The 18,345-nt window shown below is 40.7% G+C and overlaps 2 protein-coding genes across 2 annotated transcripts in view; one reads left to right on the forward strand and one right to left on the reverse strand.

Annotated features, from left to right (window-relative positions):
- Nucleotides 1-3,272: 3,272 nt before the first annotated feature.
- On the forward strand, nt 3,273-10,301 carry TMEM50B (transmembrane protein 50B). Its single transcript, XM_010722954.3, has 6 exons — nt 3,273-3,549; nt 4,278-4,390; nt 5,150-5,217; nt 6,332-6,424; nt 7,049-7,106; nt 8,734-10,301. The coding sequence occupies exons 1-6, from the start codon at nt 3,451-3,453 to the stop codon at nt 8,777-8,779; spliced, it is 477 nt and encodes a 158-aa protein (XP_010721256.1). The 5' UTR covers nt 3,273-3,450; the 3' UTR covers nt 8,780-10,301.
- A 1,171-nt stretch (nt 10,302-11,472) lies between these two features.
- The window catches only part of IFNGR2 (interferon gamma receptor 2), a 7,336-nt gene continuing 463 nt past the window's right edge, over nt 11,473-18,345 (reverse strand). Inside the window, exons 2-7 of the mRNA XM_019611989.2 lie at nt 17,675-17,844; nt 17,055-17,230; nt 15,800-15,948; nt 14,385-14,538; nt 13,534-13,688; nt 11,473-12,616 (exon numbers count right to left, since the gene is read on the reverse strand). Coding sequence (XP_019467534.1) covers nt 12,446-12,616; nt 13,534-13,688; nt 14,385-14,538; nt 15,800-15,948; nt 17,055-17,230; nt 17,675-17,844 — 975 coding nt within the window. The 3' untranslated portion in view covers nt 11,473-12,445. The remainder of the gene's footprint in view (nt 12,617-13,533; nt 13,689-14,384; nt 14,539-15,799; nt 15,949-17,054; nt 17,231-17,674; nt 17,845-18,345) is intronic.

Raw genomic sequence — 18,345 nt, forward strand, 5'->3', positions numbered from 1 at the left:
GGACGTGGAGGTCCGTAGGCCGCCTTCAGCGTGACGGCCGCCGGCAGGGCTCGGGTCGCCGCCGTGGGGGCTTGAGCCCCGCGGGGTAACGGAGCGGTCACGGCGCCTTGGAGCCGGGCGTCGTGCTGAGGGCTGCGGGGGGCCGTTGTCCGTTCGATGCCTTGGCCCCTTAGCCGTAGGGTTATTAATCGGAAAGTTCCTGTCCTTTCTGAAAGGCAGGCGGTACGGTATTGTGTGTGGGAAACTGAAAGTGAAACTCACGTGGTGGCAGAAATGGGGGAGTGGTCCAGCGGGGACCCCTGGCACAGAGCGGGGTAGAAGTGCTGCTGTAAGGTCCTTGCAGTGAGTGCGGAATATCCTCTACTAGTTCTTGTGTATTGCACGTATATGGCTTACGGCGTACTCTAACCGATGTCTTGTGGAAGGTGCTTTCTCCTTCCTTGAGGAAGGAAGGAAGGAATTCATTTTTCTTCATGGCTTTCAATGGCTCTTCCTCTGGCCTGTCTTCTGCTTTCTGCTTTGGAAATAGCAGGCCCTGTTCTTTGGAGCCTAGTATTGCAGGCTTAGACAGTTTTCCCTGTGCAGGTTTTTTTGCTTCCTTATCACTGCTTTCACACTTCATTCATGTGGAACCAGTCCCTTTGGGGGAGAGAACATAACTTCATGAAGAAACTTTTATGCTCCAGCCCTCATGTGGTATATTGTTGTTTTACCTCGTTCACCTGAATGATATCCTAGTTGCTTTAACCCAGGTGCTGGCACCTACTGAATGTTATTTCTGCAGCAGCTATAACTGTCCCTGTTATTTTTCAGGCCCGGTTTGTTCTTGCTTGGTCAGGGACAGTCTGGAATGTCTGTCTGTGTGGTGGGCATGGAGCGAGGCCACACTCGGTCACAAAGGAAAAGATGGTGCATCACTGCCTTTAGTAGTATGACTGTGAAGTCTCTACACATGCAGACCTATAGAAACATAAAGACAAATGTCTTATTATTTTTACTCTTGTGTGGCATTCTTCTGAGGTAATTGTATGAGAGACTTCTTTGTGGAATTTTGCGTGGCATCAGTTAATGTTTACATTATATAAGGGAAAAGGGCAGGGACATCAGCACCTTTATCCCCATTACTGCAAGCAGCCCACTCTAGCACTCCTCTTTGTGAAATCATAGCTGGTTTCTAGCATTAGACACACGTAGAAATAATTCCAAACATTTTGTCTGTCTTGTGTTGCAAATACACTGTGCTGTGTTTCCCAATGCCTGCCATTCTAGTGAAAGAGGAAAATTGTACAGTCAATTACAAGTCTTTGCTGTTGAAAGACTGCCAGCAGATAGTGCTTATCTCATCTCTTCGCATCATCGAGGTGCTTTTCTTCTCAGCACAAAGATGAGGTTAAAGCAAAGTGTAGGTTGTTGAGTCACTATTTCTGGTAAAATATGCTTTGGTAGAAAGCTGCTCCATATCTTAAAATGTATATTAAAAAAATATTTTAAAAAAAGATCAACACAGCATTAGAATAATAGAATCACAGAATGGCCTGGGTTGAAAAGGACCACAATGATCATCCAGTTTCAACCCTGCTGTGTGCAGGGTCACCAACCAGCAGACCAGGCTGCCCAGAGCCACATCCAGCCTGGCCTTGAATGCCTCCAGGGATGGGGCATCCACAGCCTCCTTGGGCACTACATTCACTCGTCACTTACGCAGTTGTGAAAATTCTGTTTGATACTCAAGACAGTTGAGAGAGGTTTTGTCTCAGATTCTTCAAGTGACCAAAATGCCTCTGTTTTGTTTTTAAACTGCTTTTTACTGCTTAAACGTGTTTAGTAAGTAAGAGAGGATTGTACCATGTGTTAAGTTTATCGTGACTGACTTGGTAGAGTTGAAGGGGTCTTACTATGTCATGTATGCACTATGTACATACATATATTAGTACTATGTACTAGATGCCAGATGTTGTTTGCTTTGAATGTTGGTTTAATTAAATTGGCTGACCAAGCAAACCATTTAATGCCTTTAAATACATCAGTACTTTTAAAATAGTATGTTACGGGAAAAGAATCCAGAAGAAAATACAGACTTGAAAAAAATAGATCTTCAAAAAATATGGAATCATAGACTCATTAAGGCAGGAATAGACCTCTAAGATCACCCAGTCCAACTGTCAGCCCATCCCCACCACGCCCACTGCCCACATTCCTCAGTGCCTCATCCACACGGCTCCTGAACACCTCCAGGGACGGTGACTGCACCACCTCCCTGGGCAGCCTGTGCCACTGCCTCACTGCTCTTGCTGAGAAGAAATTGTTCCTAATACCCAACCTGAACCTCACCTGGTGCAACCTAAGGCCATTCCCTCTTATCCTATCACTGTTAGCCAGGAGCAGAGACTGACCCCCACCTCACCACAACCTCCTCCCTGGTGGTTGTAGAGAGCAATAAGCTCTCCTGAACCTCCTCCAGACTGAACAACCCCAGCTCCCTCAGCTGCTCCTTCTGAGAGTATTAGCAGGCAAGATAACATGCTGCATTACTTACTCCTGCTTGTGGCCAGCTGTACTGCAGAGCATGTCCACAGTGAATGCAGTGACAGGAGCCATGGGCTGCATTCAGCTGTGAGTGATCAAGAGGGTATAAGAGGAAGAGAGAGATTCTGGCAGGAATAGTAGAGATTTCTGCTTGAGGAAGATAAACAGTTTCAGGGACTGAAGAGGAACAAATGAAGTACATATGGAACCATTTTGAGAGTGCAAAACAAGGAAGGGCTACAGGAGCACTGATGAACTTTGCTTTCATCTTTCTGTGTATGAAGATCTGTGACTGATCATCTGGCTGCAGAGGAGGACATCTCTTATCCGTGGTATTAGTTGTTTCACTGAGGTGATCACTTTTCTGCTGTGATAGAAAGGCACTGTAGTGTCTTTTATTTGGAGGCAGGAAATACGGGCATCTTATCTAAGATTCCTTTGTCAGACTCAAAGGAATGTTCTGCTCTGCATGTGAAGTCCTGCTGTGTGTCTCTTATCTTTTTTTTAATCCTATCCAATGATAGGATTACGGTTCAATGGTGAAACTTAGGGTGAAATATTTTTGCTTTTTTTGGCTCCCGCTTTTGTTTCTATATGTTACAAATAAATAAGCAGTATATTTACATCTCAGGTACGATGCATCAAGTGCAGTGCTTACGTGCTGATTTTATATTGTAATTCTGTTTGTGATGCAGTTTGCTCTATTTAATGAAGCTCAATAGAGCAGCTATAGAATGTGTGGAATACTTCTGCAAAAATATGCATTTTAAAGGCTGCTCATGACAGTTTATCAAACATCTTGAGTTCTTACCATTCTGTGCTAAATACATTCTTGGCCACGTTTCAGGTACTTAGAACGCTGCTGTTAATGGAAGAATTCATGTATAAGTGCAGAACAAGAAGGGCAATCTAATCTGTGAGGAAATGGCAGGATTCTTGGACAACTTCCGGTGGCCAGAATGTGAGTGTATTGACTGGAGTGAAAGAAGAAATGCCATTGCTTCCATAGTTGCTGGTGTATTGGTAAGTTGTGAATACGTGAGTGTTTGCTCCTCTGTGAGAAGAGCTGGGTCATAACCGTGCTGAGAAATTTGGAAATACAACAAACAGTTATTTTTGTAAAACTTTGTGGAGTTTTGTTGTTAACTGCACCTTGATCCAGTATATTTCTCAGATTTTTTTCTTTTCCAAGTATAACAATTAGCCATCTTTTTTTTTTATGGATCACATAAATTTGCATTTTATTTAATTTTCCAGGTTTATGTGGCTCTGGGCAGCCTGGTCTGGTGGTTGGCAACCCTACCCGTGGCAGGGGGGTTGAAACTAGATGATCATTGTGATCCTTTTCAACCCAGGCCATTCTGTGATCACAATAATAATAAACTGGTCCTACTATCTCTTCTTTAAAAAAAGATTGGAATTCCTAGTGGAGTTTTGGCAAAATTACTTACGTTATTCACAGTTTATGTTTCAGATCCTTGTTCTTAAAGTAATACAGAGAACTCAGCCATAAGCTGAGGTGTAATTTGAATAGAAACAGAACCAGTTCTCCAGTGCTTCTGTGAAAACATCCACTTCAAGGTATAATGCAGAACTCACTTATCAACATTTAGTCTGACGTAAAGCCAGTCACTTTCTCTGTCAGTATTTGATAAAGGAAAATTAAATGATGTACACAAACATTTGACGTGTTTTGTCGGTCTGTTTTTGTGTCCTTTCTGCCTCATAGTAGTGGTGTTATTTATTTCTAGTTTTTCACAGGTTGGTGGATAATGATAGATGCTGCAGTAGTTTACCCAAAGCCAGAGCAAATGAACCACGCGTTCCATACCTGTGGGGTGTTTTCAACACTAGCTTTTTTCATGTAAGTGTATATAGAAGGGGGTTCTTTCGTTGTATGGTAAATATGAGCTCTTAAACACCATTTTTACTAGGCCGTATACATATGGTAAAACTTGGAATCACTTTGTTATAAATTATTTCTGAGTAATCTTGTATCTCTTGTGATGATGTAAACGTGGCAAGCTTGAGGGAGAAGTAATAGGTTTTAGTGAAAAGAAATGAGTTTTTATTGAAGAGGAAAAAAAAGATACTTATGGATGTTCTCAGCTTTCTTGTTATTTGGTATTTTGAAGTTTTTCTTCCTCAGCAGAGTAATTTAAGAAAATAAATGGTCCCCCCTTACAGGACATGTCTCGCTTGAAAATTTGTGCTATTCATTGCAAAGCAGAGGCATCAAAAAGGATCTTACAATCACAAGACCACTGCATTACTGATTATTATTGTTCCTGAAAAGTGATTTTGGAGCTACTAAGAACTTAAACAGATGGCCAAAAAATGACCAGCAATGTTTCAGTCACTTTAAAAAAAGGCAGTTCTGATTTTTTCAGCTTACAGGTTTGTAAATGTAAACATTTAAGTAAAACTTCAGCAGGAATATAGGGTTTGCTTGAAGGCCAATTGGGATCCTTCCATTAAGGAAGATGTAATACTATGTGACTGTACAGAATGTCAGTAATTCTTCCAGAGTTTTTTCCACCTTTTTAAAAACAAATAAATAAAAGCTTTATACTGGGAATTTTTAACTAATAACCTGAAATGTCCACGCTTTTTGTGTTCCTAGGATAAATGCTGTATCAAATGCACAGGTGAGAGGAGACAGCTACAGTGATGGATGCTTAGGAAGAACAGGTAATTAAAATAATGCTGGGTTAAAGGACTGATATTTTAAGGATTTTTTTGTTTTGTTTTTATGCAGTGGTTAAATAATAATCAGAAGCTAAGGAGTAGGACAAAGGTTCTGTTAATTTCTTTACAAAGTTAACACTTGAAGGTAGGTACTGTCATTTGTTAAAAGGCAAACTTCAGAAAATCTAATCTCTTTATAGTCTGAACACCTGAAGTTTTCTCTGCTTGTCCTGTATAGCTGTTCAGAGAAATAAATTTCTGCCTTGTGGTAAGTGATGGAGCTGAGTTCCTTCTAGATCTGTTATTTTAGAGTGCGTTGCGAACATTGTTTCCTTGGTGATGTTTCCTCAGTAATAGCACTATGTGGTGTCTGTAGGCCTGCTGCCCTCTCTCTTCTTTCATTCATAATTCCCTTACTATTTCCCATGTGGCTCCCAGCATCAGTTTTTATGTGATCTGCAGGACGTCTCATGGGAAATCTGGGAGGACTTACTTATTTGAACGAGGCTACGATGCCTTCCTGCGTTTCATTCTTAAGTCTGTTGGAGTAAATCTTTGCACATAAAGATTTTTTCCTTTACCACGAGTGAGCAAGTTGGTTATTTGCAGTGGTGTCATCCTCCTTTCTGAGTGGGCAATGTCTCACAGTGCAGGGTCTCCAGCATTTCAATTAGTTATCTACCTTGACCTTTACTTGAGGAGGATGGCATGTAAGAGAAAGGGACCTCTTGGGTCACTGCGTAAATCAAAGGATTTCACCCACATGAAAATACCTTTCTGAAGTAAACACAGGAAAGGGTTTTTTTGTGTACCTTATCAGAATGCCATCCTTACCTCAGAAAAACTATAGCTTTGGCAGTGTACCTCTTAAGTAGTCCGCTCCATGTGGCGTTAAATGATGTTACAGGCATTCCCTTCAGATGAGGAGAAATTTCTGGTAAGTGTTTGCTAATATCCACTTCCTATCTGCTTTGTTAAAGAAGACAATTTTTGGATGATGTTATCCTTTACACAGGGTTGAACTCTTTCCATTTGAACCTTCCGTGTCTGATTGTGTGTCACTACATGTACACTGTCACCACTACGTGGTTCTCAGAGGTTTTAATATTTCCTGCAGGTGCTCGTGTTTGGCTCTTCATTGGCTTTATGCTGATGTTTGGTTCACTTATTGCTTCAATGTGGATTCTTTTTGGAGCATATGTTACACAGAGTAAGTTTCTTTATTGATTAGTTTTAGAAATGGGCTTCACTGCTTTCTGGAAGTATCATCAAGTTTGATGTGAAGTATTCTGTTTCAGCGTGGTATATATCTTGTGATATAGTGGTTTGTTTATGAGCTTTATTTTCCTAAAGGCTGTGAATATGAATATCTGTAATGTGCTGGACCCTTCACAGTCCCTTACTTATGGATTTGAGGATTGCTTGATGAAATTGAAGTTAGGAACTATCAATGAACCATTTCAAGCAGTCCAGATATATACAAGTGTTCTATATAAAACACAGACATTGGTAGCTGTGATTGTTATTCAGGAACTGCTACAAACTACTGTTTTAAGAACAAACAAAGCAAAACCAAAAAGCAACCAAACGCAATGCCCAAGCTCTTGATTGAAATCTAAAAGTGTTTTTAAAATTACAGATTGTCTTCTGGCATTGAACTTTATTTTTGGATATAGAAAATACTTTTGCTGAAAGACAGAATATCCAGAAGAATGGAAGTGTGGTCTGTCCTTGCTAGAGCAATGCCACCTAGTTTTCTTGTTGGTGATGAGTGTTTTGGAAACCCTTTTCTGTTCCAAAAATCTTAATATTTCCTTTGTTACTTACTTTGCAGACATTAATGTTTACCCTGGATTAGCAGTGTTTTTCCAGAATGCATTGATATTTTTCAGGTAAGATACCTGGGTCAGTTTCCTTCCTTTTGAAGGAGTATTGCACATACCTGCTTTCATCCACATAAGTACCTATGGAAAATTAATTCTAACAAGAGCTCACACCAGACTTGATCTTTGATGATGTGGAGCTCTGCTGACAGTGCAGAACTCCCATATTTCAATTAATTACCCGCTCTGATCTTCGCTTGAGGAGTGAAGCATGTGAGGCAGGGATCACTTGGGTCACAGAGTAAACTGGCACAATACAGAGAACTGATGTGATGATGATAATAATTTTATAAACAGATCCAATTATTACTTTTCTTACTCTGCTATCACCTACTACCCTGTTTGCTCCAGTGCTTAGAAGCAATTCCTTAATTACCCCTTCTCAGAGACAGAGCTCTGTTCAGAGATTCATGTTCTTGTTTATAGAATCATAGAATGGCTTGGGTTGGAGGAGACCTCAAGGATCATCTAGTTCCCACCCCTGCCACAGTGCCCTCCAGCAGCTCAGGCTGCCCAGGGCCCCATCCAGCCTGGCTTTGAGCGCCTCCAGGGATGGGGCACCCACAATCTCTCAAAAAGTTTCTTCTCAACATTTAACCTAAGTTTCCCCTCTTTTATCTTCAAGTCATTCCCCTTTGTCCTATCACTATCAGGCCACATAAAATGTCAATTCACCTCCAGCTTGTAAGCTCCCTTCGAGTACTGGAAGGCCACAATGAGGTCTCCCTGGAGCCTTCTTATTTCCAAGCTAAACAAGCCCAACTCCCTCAAGCTTTCTTTACAGGAGAGGTGCTCCAGCCCTCTGATCATCTTCGTGGCTCTCCTCTGGAGCCTGTCCTACAGGTCTGCTTATTCCTCTACTGGCAGCCCCAGGCTTGGACACAGTACTTTGGATGGGGCCTCACAAGGGCAGGGTAGAGAGGGACCATCACCTCCCTCTCCCTGCTGGCCACCCCTCTTTTATTGCCATCTAACCAGTTCTTTATCCACCTAACAGTCCAAGCCTTGTTAGTCCAGTTCTTTCTGGACATATACTAGTATATGTATGACTAAGCGATGACACTTTTCTGGGTGAAATATTCCGTGTCTGTGACACGGTGGATAATGGCAATATCATCTCTGTACAACAAATACCTTGGCATCTGTCTGCCAGCAGTAGGTGAGACATCCTATTGCCTTTTTCTTAACTATTTCATAGCAATGGCTAGCATATCTAATACCTGATAGACTTAGACTTGTTCCTGCTGGGTGAAAAGCTCCCAGAACATTCTGTGATTTATAAACTTCCTCTTTTGGAAGTTCTTATCCACCTAAGTTAGTGTGCTGTTTTCCTTCTAATACTGTGTTAAATGCTGGGCAGTGATCCCTGTTGACTGACTCTTCTACGGCTTTGTTTGGAAAACCAGTTATGTTCTTGTGCAAAATAGCAGTTCCTAAATCTGTTCTGTACTCTTGCATGACTAAACTCAAGAAACAGAAAAGTAGGTACTAATGTGAATAAAAGTTAAGATTGCTGGAAGGACATTGATTTTTGTGGTGTAAACAGTGTAAGATTGTATGCTAATTATTAAAATGCCCTTTTCCTCTTTATGTAGGGCCTGATTTATTTTTTCTTCCCTTTCTTTTTCTTCTTCAGTACTCTGATCTACAAGTTTGGAAGAACAGAGGAGTTGTGGGGATGAGAGATCACAATACAGCATTGTCTATTCCATAATTGCTCTGTTGTACTCTGTATGTAGATATTTACGTTTATTTGTTCTCGTTTTGCTTTCTAAATTGTATGAACTGAGACAAACTACGATTTCTGTAATAAGCTCCCTCTTTTCATAGAACAGATTTGTGAATATGTACATATGACTGTATATATCTTAAAAAGGGAAAATCAGGCTTTCTGAAATCTACAGGCTTATTTCTTCAAATACACGAGTTTCCATTGACTGTTAAGACTCGATCTTCCAAACCTTCACACATTTGAGAGGCTTCAGTTGAACTGCAAGTGAATAAGCAGGATGGAAGGGATTGATATCTTTATGCATGGGTGAGCTATTGCTGATTATTAAGAGCTGACAGTAAGGGCTGCCTGTATACCTGGAGAGGAGTGGTAGCTTGTGGAAGTGACCCTTTATTTCCTGAGGGTAAATTCTACTGTACTGTATGCTGAGTTAAGGGTTAAGTTTTATATTTTCCTGAACAGTTATTCCAATTAAGTAGCTTTTTTTTTTTGGTAAAAGGTTATGAGTTTTTAAACAAGACCCTATTTTAAGTAGGTTCTGCATGACCAATCCAACTGTACTTGATTACCATTGCACAAATGAAACTTGGTAGCAGCACGGAATTTATTTCTTGCTGTTCAGTGTAATAGATGCCAATCAGTATTTATTGTATTTATTGATACTAGAATTTCAAAAACCCTGCAACTGCTGCCAGTTGTTGTTAGGGAATAGAAAGAATAGGTGACAATCAGACTGACAGCTTAAAAATTATGCTCGAATAGATTTTCTCTGGGGGAAGCATTTTGTTGAGAAATGAGTGATTCTGCTGCCACCTGTTATTACCTTAGGTAATGGAACAGGTGAGTATTTCAGATAGGAGTATAGCAGATTGTGTTATTGCTAACAGTCTTAACTTGAAATAAGTGCCAGTTTTAGGACTGTTGCTTGCCCCAGTTAAAATGTATTTATATTCCAAATTTCACAGGTATTCTATAGGGTATTTTGTAGGAATGTGTTCACTATTGGAATCCATTTTCTTCTAGCTGGAGTATACAGAAAGGGAGAACAGCAGTGTTTTATGGCTTTGGACTGATGTTGTATATTCATCTTGCTGTTGGTGACTTCCTTGTAAGTTCTATATGTTTTTAAAGCAGTTGAATCTACCTTGTGTCTGAAAGCTTTTATAACTTTCCGTGTATCAAGATTGCTGACCAAGTGGCATTAAACTTCAGAATGTAACTTACGTGCATGGTTACTACATACTGTTAGTCACCTAATTGCTCCCTTGGGGGAATCTTTCCAGTGAACAGAATATGAAGCAAATAGTGCAGCTGAAACTGTGTTACTGGCTAGACTAACTTCCATCCTCATTTTGTCATCCTGCAGTGAGTTACCATATATTCACTGGTGTTAATCACAGCTTTGTACATGCATTGTCTGGTTGGTTGTAATTCCAGAAAACTGCAATAAACTTTATCTTACGTTCTCCAAATAATGAACATCAGCAGATAATTGGGCAGTAGGAAGTGATTCAGATTTTTAAGAGAGTCTTGCAAAACCTAATATTTAAAACCAAGGGTTTTGTTTTCATGTCTCCCACATTCTCATACAGGAGAATGCTTGTTTGCTTTTCTACTAAGTGAAAATCAAAGGTAGCCTCTAACTAATTGCAGTCTATGTCTGACTGCAGTCAATCTGACACTTGAACAGCACAAGCTGAGGTAAACACTTCACTCTGGAAGAACTCTTCCAGTGTGCCTTACTGTAAGTTTCTAGTTAAGAAATGTTTTCTAAGAGTACCCAGCAAAGTGCTTCTTTCTAAGGTTACCTCTGTTTTCTGCCACAAGCTCTCTTGCTGTCTGCATAGCTGCTGATAAGAGACACTGTAGAAGCTGTATCTCTTCCGGCAGCTGAAGATCAGAATGTATTTGGTATAAGAACCATGCAGAGAACATGAACATGTAGGAACGTAATTCAGAGTAACCCTACGTCTTTTACAGCACGGATTGTTCCAGCAGAGTCCAAGATGATCAGGAGTTGCACATTGTAGGTTACACCTTGGCCTGCTATGTTTGGCAGTTATGAAGCTTATCTTTGAGTTTACCCTAACAGCTTTTGTTTTGGTGGCCTATTTGTACAACTAAGAAATAGTAAACAACCCTTTGTAACAGAAGTCTAGCGTGTAGTCTCTGTAGTACAGTGTACTTAGCAAGTTGTATTCTGTACTTCCAGATACTCACCTGAGGTGCTTAAATAGCTATTTATGTTCTGCCTTACGCACATAGGCTGTTCCTGTGGGGAGCCTGTGGTTATCTGTTTACAGTACCACATGCAAAAATATAGATAAAGGAGCAGATACTCTGTAGCTTGTGGCTGATTTGCAAGTTCTTAATGGGTCTTGAAGCAGACTATGTCTTCAGGTAACTCTACTGTCTTGGCATGGTGTGTGATCTAAGGGATTAGATTACTTCTACCAGGACACAGAATGAGGAAGTTTTTGGGAAATACTGCTTAATTTTGACACTAGTCGTGTGTGTTCCCAGAAGGGAGAGAACAGCAGTAGCTGAGATAACTTCTAGCTGTGGCACTGACTGATAACCTGCATCTGTTTCAGCAGCATACTCCATTAATAGGTCTGAGAATCCAAGCAAGCCACACGCAAACAACCAAACATTTATTTTATTTTTTAGAACAACTTGTGTCAAACATTAAAAAGTCACATTTTTTAACGGAATAAACCCTGTCTTTTTTTACTATAGAAATGGTTACTTTTGTGTTTTGAGACACCTTTCAGATCCCATAGGATTATTACATAATCTGCTGTTTCTGCTTTGAGGTACTGAAACCACAACTCGCAGTCAGCCTGGCACTTACACAACTGGGCTGCTAGTCAACAAGAGATTGTTAGTGTCTGACCATTATCAAGACATTTTATATAACTTCTGAGCAAATCAAGTTTTATTGCTGCGAAGAATACAATTGTCTCACTGCAGGAACAGATTAATGCTTTTTATCGCTGTGTGAAGATGCACAGATCCAAGGGAGATGGAATTAACTGCCCTTTGTCCTTCTTGGAGTAGTTCTTTTCGTGTATTCACAATGAGGAGGACTAAGTACCATGAAGTTTCTTTCTAGACTATCATTTTTGGCTGAAGCAGCAGTCATGGAAGACAAATTGGGAAAGCATAGTGGATTGGATATAATACACTCAAAGTAAGGGACAACACAGACTTCACAAATAAAGTAACAAAACAAAAGCCGCTATAAAATTATTTAAGAATTCTTCATTATACTCGATAAAGTGCCATTATTTCTCAAAGCTGGGCTTCAGGGGGAGGAGGGAGAAATATGACAAAGATGATACAGTCATTTGTAGCCAGCTGTCCTTCTTAAGGCAATTTAGTGTTCATTTCACCTTCAAATTCCACATTTCTAGTCTGTGGCAGAAAGAATATTGTTGCTGCTGTAGCACAACAAAAGGCCCAGGTTCCACATTATTCTCAGGAAGTCTTGCTCAGAATTTGTTAGTGGCTTTGTCCAGAGCTCACTGTCTGTCCTGTTGGGAGCTGAGCAGCACCACTTGCAAGCAGGAACTTCTGCAAAAACTGGATACAAGTGTTCTCACAAAGGTGCCCCCTAAGTTACATCACAGCTGCTGGAGCTGCTGCGTGAACAAGCGTTACCATCCAACATGTCACCATATGCGCTGCTTCCTTCTCCAGTATACACAACTGTTAGAGAATCTTGGGGGTCTTCATCGTGGTTCTCCAGCATCTCTAAATGAGGCATGCTGGGCTCTCTCAAATACTGGAAAATGGCAGAAATGACAGTTTAGCTACTGATCCACAAAACAGGTATATTACAAGTGACAGAACCAGAGCAAGTACTACCGGCTATAGGCAAGTTGTTTTAGAACAGAATTCAAAATACTAATTAAATGTGTATTTATTTTTTTCTGGATTTCCTTGAAGGAGATAAGAACTGAATAAAGGAGAAGGTTAAAAATGCATCACTTCTCTTTCCAGAGAAATAAATAAGGTAGACATCCATTTAAGTGAGTTAAAAACATCCCACCATTACCTACTGTTGTTAAGCTTATCTTTAGACAATATGTCAGTTCAAAGTCCTACAAAAGAATAAACCACAGAAGAGTTTTCTTCTATTACACTGCTGAGGCCATGCCCTATAGCTGCAGGAATCTGGCAACTGATGGCGTGGGCAAGTGAGGGAGAAGATTCTGCCTTGTTCAGCACGAGATAAATCAGAACTGCACCTTTCATTGCCACTAGTGTCATTCTTCTCTTATAGTTACTATTGGCTTTGACATTCCCTTTGCCTCCTTGCCTCCAAAGTTATCAGTGTTACGTGAAACTTTTAATCACAGAGAGGAAGATTAGAAGAAATAAAAAAAGCCAGAGAAAAGGATTTGTTCTTCTTAACTCTGTGTACTCTCCTGCTTACTAAACAGACCCTGTGTTTCAGGGGGAACATTAGGAATGTTTACGAATATGAAATACATGCTGAATGAGAACTTTTAAATTAAGAACTGTGCTTGAAGACTACTTCCTGTAGTTACTTCTGTTTAAAAAGAGGAAGATCAACAGGACCGAGACAACACTGGTTAGTAGAGAATTGTGTCAGCTGGAAGGAGAAAAAGTCCCAGGATTCACTGTCTCTTGCAAGAGGAGGTGGAGGGGGAAGAGAAACAAGATGTCTACACGTACCTCTTCAAAGTGTGATGGGATTCTTAAAGGTGGCTGGGACAAATATTTAAGTGCTTTCTGGTGTCTCCATAAACAAAAGAAACCAGCTATTATGAAAATTAAAAGCAGACCGACGGACATAAATATTACAACAATATATCCAGCTTTGGCCGCCTCTGAAAAAGAACATATGGTAGGTTCATATCTGTAGAGCTCACGTAAAGCAACAAGCTGACATTTGCTGTCTGTGGTAGTCAAACTTCTAAGGTTAAGGTCACAATCCTGCCACAGATGCACTCTAAACGCCTGTGCTGAGAAGTAGCTTGGTGGTGATTCCATACAGAAATCACCAGCTCTGTCCCCCTGTGCACACAGCCTAATGCAAGCTTCTATAAGACGTGCTAGCACGGCAAATGGAGCTGGAGGAGTCACTGCTGGTGGGCAGAAGGCAGGCAGGGAATGCAGTCTGCCCTTCGTCCACCTTTGGTTTTTATCAGCAAAATGCCATTAATGCCAGGGGCTTTAGAACATATGATTCCCTTCAGCAAAAGCAGCACCGCTGACTCCAACATCACATCTCAGGGGCTTGTCATCAAGTACTTGAACTTGGTCAGAACTAGCAGGGAGGTCAGCTCCTGGGGGCAGCAGAAACTTCAGCGACTGAGGATAAGGATAGCTGGAAGAGCGTAACACAGACCATCAACTACTGTCTAAACCATTACTCATTAATTTGCCATTAATGACAATTATGAATTGGTAGCTATGGTATCCTCTTAATACTCCTGACAAAGAGAGGTATGTAATCAGTTACACCACTTAATGCCCTACACCTATCCCATCATATAAGAAAAAGAACAAAAACAGGATTATACCGCTGATGGTTGTTCTGTAACACTCCGGGACTGTTTGCAGTCCGAACAAGTGGAAATCTAAATATGCCACCAATTCTACTCGAATTGTAAAACAATAAAGTGTCAATTGCTTCAAATCTTTAATTTTGAATAGTGTATCGCTTCTCTTTATCTCCTGTTGAAAAAAAAAAAAAAAAAGGATGTAAGTGTTACTGAAAGAATCAGAGCCTGGCTTCAGTGCAGTTCTTCTCCCGTTATTGAAGTTTTTCATTCATTTCTTAACTCAGCTTTCCCTAACGTGTTAAGAGAAATCATGAAATACGGTGAAGTAGGAATGTTGAAATGTATTTGAAGTCTCTTGTTTTTAAATGAAATACACTCAACCATTTAAAACCACAAGGGTATGAACAGCAAAGTCTCACTTTAACCACACCATGCTGCCGGACGCTTTCACACGGCTGCCGTAACCCTGGCAGTTCATGCAAGGCAGAAAGGGGGAAGGAAAAGGGAGCCATGAGAAACGTCTCCACCATCAGAGGCTGACAGAAGCACACAGAAGTGCAGCGCTTCCGCTATTTTTCTGCCGAGGGGAAAAACAGCTGATGGGCAGTGGAAAATATCCATGCTTCTGCCAAGACTGAGCTTTTTAATTTGCGAGGGTTTCAGGGAAGCCTAAATAACCCTCCAAGAGTGACATCTCATTTCACTCTCAAACATTTGATCCACGTCAAAAACACATTTGTCTAAGGGAGGAAGGAAGCGGAGGCGTTTCAGATTTAGCAAGACCTTCAAAACAGAAGGCTTGAAATGATTTTTTTTCTGCTTCTGTTTTTTAGCAATTGGTTTGAAAACGACACTCTTGTGATTCTTCTTCCTTTCTCATTTTTACTTTTACATTTTACATTTTTGAAAGGCAGAGGCATGGGCATACTGTGAGGCAGATCAAACCCACTGAGTCTCAGTGCAAATGGGGACAGATCTTCCCAGCTGCATCCAACATGTTTTGAAGAACTCCAGCCTTCCTCTGCCCTGGGAACACAGGCATCAGCAGCCTGTCACTGAAGCTGCCAATACAAACATTCCCTGAAAGGAGGAAGCGTGTCCCAGAATTTCCAAATTGTCTAAACAAACTTTGGAATTTAAATATTATTTGAAAACCACCTTTGACACTCTGCAGATTCTCTCCTCGGAACTGCAGTGTGATTTAGCCTTGATTCCATATGGAGAGAAAAAAAAAAAAAACTGTGTGAAAGTTTTGTAGAACATACATTGCTTGTGCCAGAACCAGACTAACTTAAATTCAAGTCACCAAATGTTGACCTCTGCTCTCAAAAAAACATTTGTTTTCTTCCTCCATATCTGTTGTTTTGCCAAGAAATGCTGACTTATCTCTTAGTCATAGAAGCATTAGGAACAAAACAAATCAGAATTCTTACTTTTTTAGTAGTAATTGTTGTGTTCTCCCAGTAGGACACATGATACTGGAAAAGGTAACCTGCCTCAGGTCCAAAAGGAGGTGCGACACCAATGAGAAGGGAGTCAGAGCTTACAATCACACTGTTTACTTTAGGAGGTCCTATGGTAGCTGAAAAGAAACAGAGAAAGAGCCGTGAACCTCTGGGATGCTGAAAAGCTCATCATATTACATATTACATTATGCAGGCTGGATGTGGCTCTGGGCAGCCTGGTCTGGTGATTGGTGACCCTGCACATAGCAGGGGAGTTGAAACTGGATGATCCTGTGGTCCTTTTCAACCCAGGCCATTCTGTGATTCTATGATTACATGTGTTGTGTATTTATGTATAATGTAATCTATGATTACATTACAGCTTTATTTAGATACTCTTACGGTACTCAGCAAACACTGAATGTCAGCATTTTTTTTTCCCCTCAAGAAAGGGAATGCAACATTTTTTCATCTACTTAATGCTTTCCTAACCCACCAAGGGATCCCACTCTTCCCCTGCACAAACAATCCTGCATCACAAGCTGTGGATACATCAACGGTAATCTTCAACACAGGACTCTGGCAATTCCATACCCCTGCATTCTTTACTACCAGGGAAAATGCACTTTCCAGCATGGAGCATCATTACCCATCACAAAGTACAGGAGAAGGCGAACCAAAGACTTTGTAAACCCATTCTTCTGCCTCTTTATTATTTTGAGGGGTTTTCTAAAACTCAACGTTTATCTTTTCCAAATCCTGAGATGAATCACAGTGAGGAATAGGGCAGATCTCACAAAGGATAGTAACATGGTTGTCCACATGTCTAGTAGGATTTAAAATGTGCCCTTCACCCTTCTGCTCCATAGTGAGGGCAGGACAGCTTAGATTTGTTAGAAAAGAGATCTGTTCAACAGAAACAGATAGTTCATACAGAAACTGCCACAAATGACAGCGGTGCATGTGATATAGGCTGTAATTCTTACAAGGTTTGACCATCCAAGGAAACTCATCAGTAACATGTTTCTATCTCAATACCTGTTGAAGGAATGGGCTGCTAATGCCACTGCCGAGGAACTGACGGATATCAAATTCCTAGTAATACACAAAGACCTTGCAGGATTTGCTAACCAAGCACCTACAGATCTCTCACTTAGCTCTTTCACGTTACAATAAAAAAGAATACTAGAATACTTAACAAGTCTCCTTAGAGAGACATACTGACATCACAAATAACACTTACTGTTTCTCTCTGCCACAAATGGGTCTGTTTCTACCCAGGCTGAAGTCCTTGGCCCCATTTCAGCCCTAACACGAAGAACAATTGTCCAGCGACGTGCCTTTGCTGACTGGAGGAAACTGCACTCAGTCTGGGCAATACGGGTGCAGTTTATCTCACTCCAGCGGTTGTAGGCACCTCTGCAACACAAAACAAAGGATGACCAACTATCAATGCTCTAAAATACAATCCCTCCTACCCAGAGGGTTTTTGTAAGAAAAGGGTATGTAACAAAACAACTGCTTTCACAAGCATTTATTCTACAGCCATTTTAGAGCCTGCATCTCTTCAGCACTGGGAAAAAAAAAAGGGCGAGGGAGAATTCAGCAAGGTGAGAATTACACAAGAAACTATGCAACATTTCTGGACGCTCTTTGAGTCTTCAATCTTTACTCAATGCAGTGGAAACACAAGCAGCTACAAGAATCTCTGTCTTTGGAAGATGCTTTTGGATATACATAAAAACATTTGTAATAAGCAGTTCATATTTTCTATGCTTTTTTATTCTTAGTATATTTTTAAACCAAATTTGTTACTGGATTAAAGCAAAATAAGTTTGGTTGCTTCTCAAATTATTTGCTTACGTTTTAAGCTGGACTGTGTAGGACACCGAGCCTCCATCCACTTGAACAGGAGACCATCTCAGGGAATTACGAAAGTTAGAGGAATGAACTGTTACATCCTTCGGTGCTGGCAGATGTGGAGAAGCTTCTAAAATAAGAAGAGAAGTAAAAGCAATTACTACAACATTTAACTACAGTGCTACCTTTCAGAAGAGGCGTAGTGGCAGGATCTTAATGTCTCTCACACACAGGAAGGAAACTGCACCAAAAAAACTTGCATTAAGCCCTGAGTCCCAAATACAAAACAACCAGTTATGCTCCTCAAGTTTTAATTAGGTATTCTACTAGTTTCTTAGCCTCAGCTTTTGTGTAGTGCTCTTAAATAAACACACATCACATTATGCTGCACAGGGACCATTCCGCTTTGCAAACTGAGATTCTTCACAATTACAAATGCTAGGCAAACTATTAATCTCTGTTGTGCTCTAACGGTTAGTTAGAAACTTTCATTTGCAAAGTTTTCACTTTCTAGTCACTTCTGGCAACCTCAGCACTGGTCTGGCATGTGGCGGGGTATCTCACACCATCAGCAATCTGTGCAGTCTGACACCCCATACAGATTAATCGTACAAAACTCAAGGCTGCCACGACAAAATACAACCAGCCACAACAGCATTCTTTTCTCCCTCTTA

The sequence above is a fragment of the Meleagris gallopavo genome, chromosome 1, assembly GCF_000146605.3.
Source record: "Meleagris gallopavo isolate NT-WF06-2002-E0010 breed Aviagen turkey brand Nicholas breeding stock chromosome 1, Turkey_5.1, whole genome shotgun sequence".
In the NCBI taxonomy this organism is placed as follows: domain Eukaryota; kingdom Metazoa; phylum Chordata; class Aves; order Galliformes; family Phasianidae; genus Meleagris; species Meleagris gallopavo.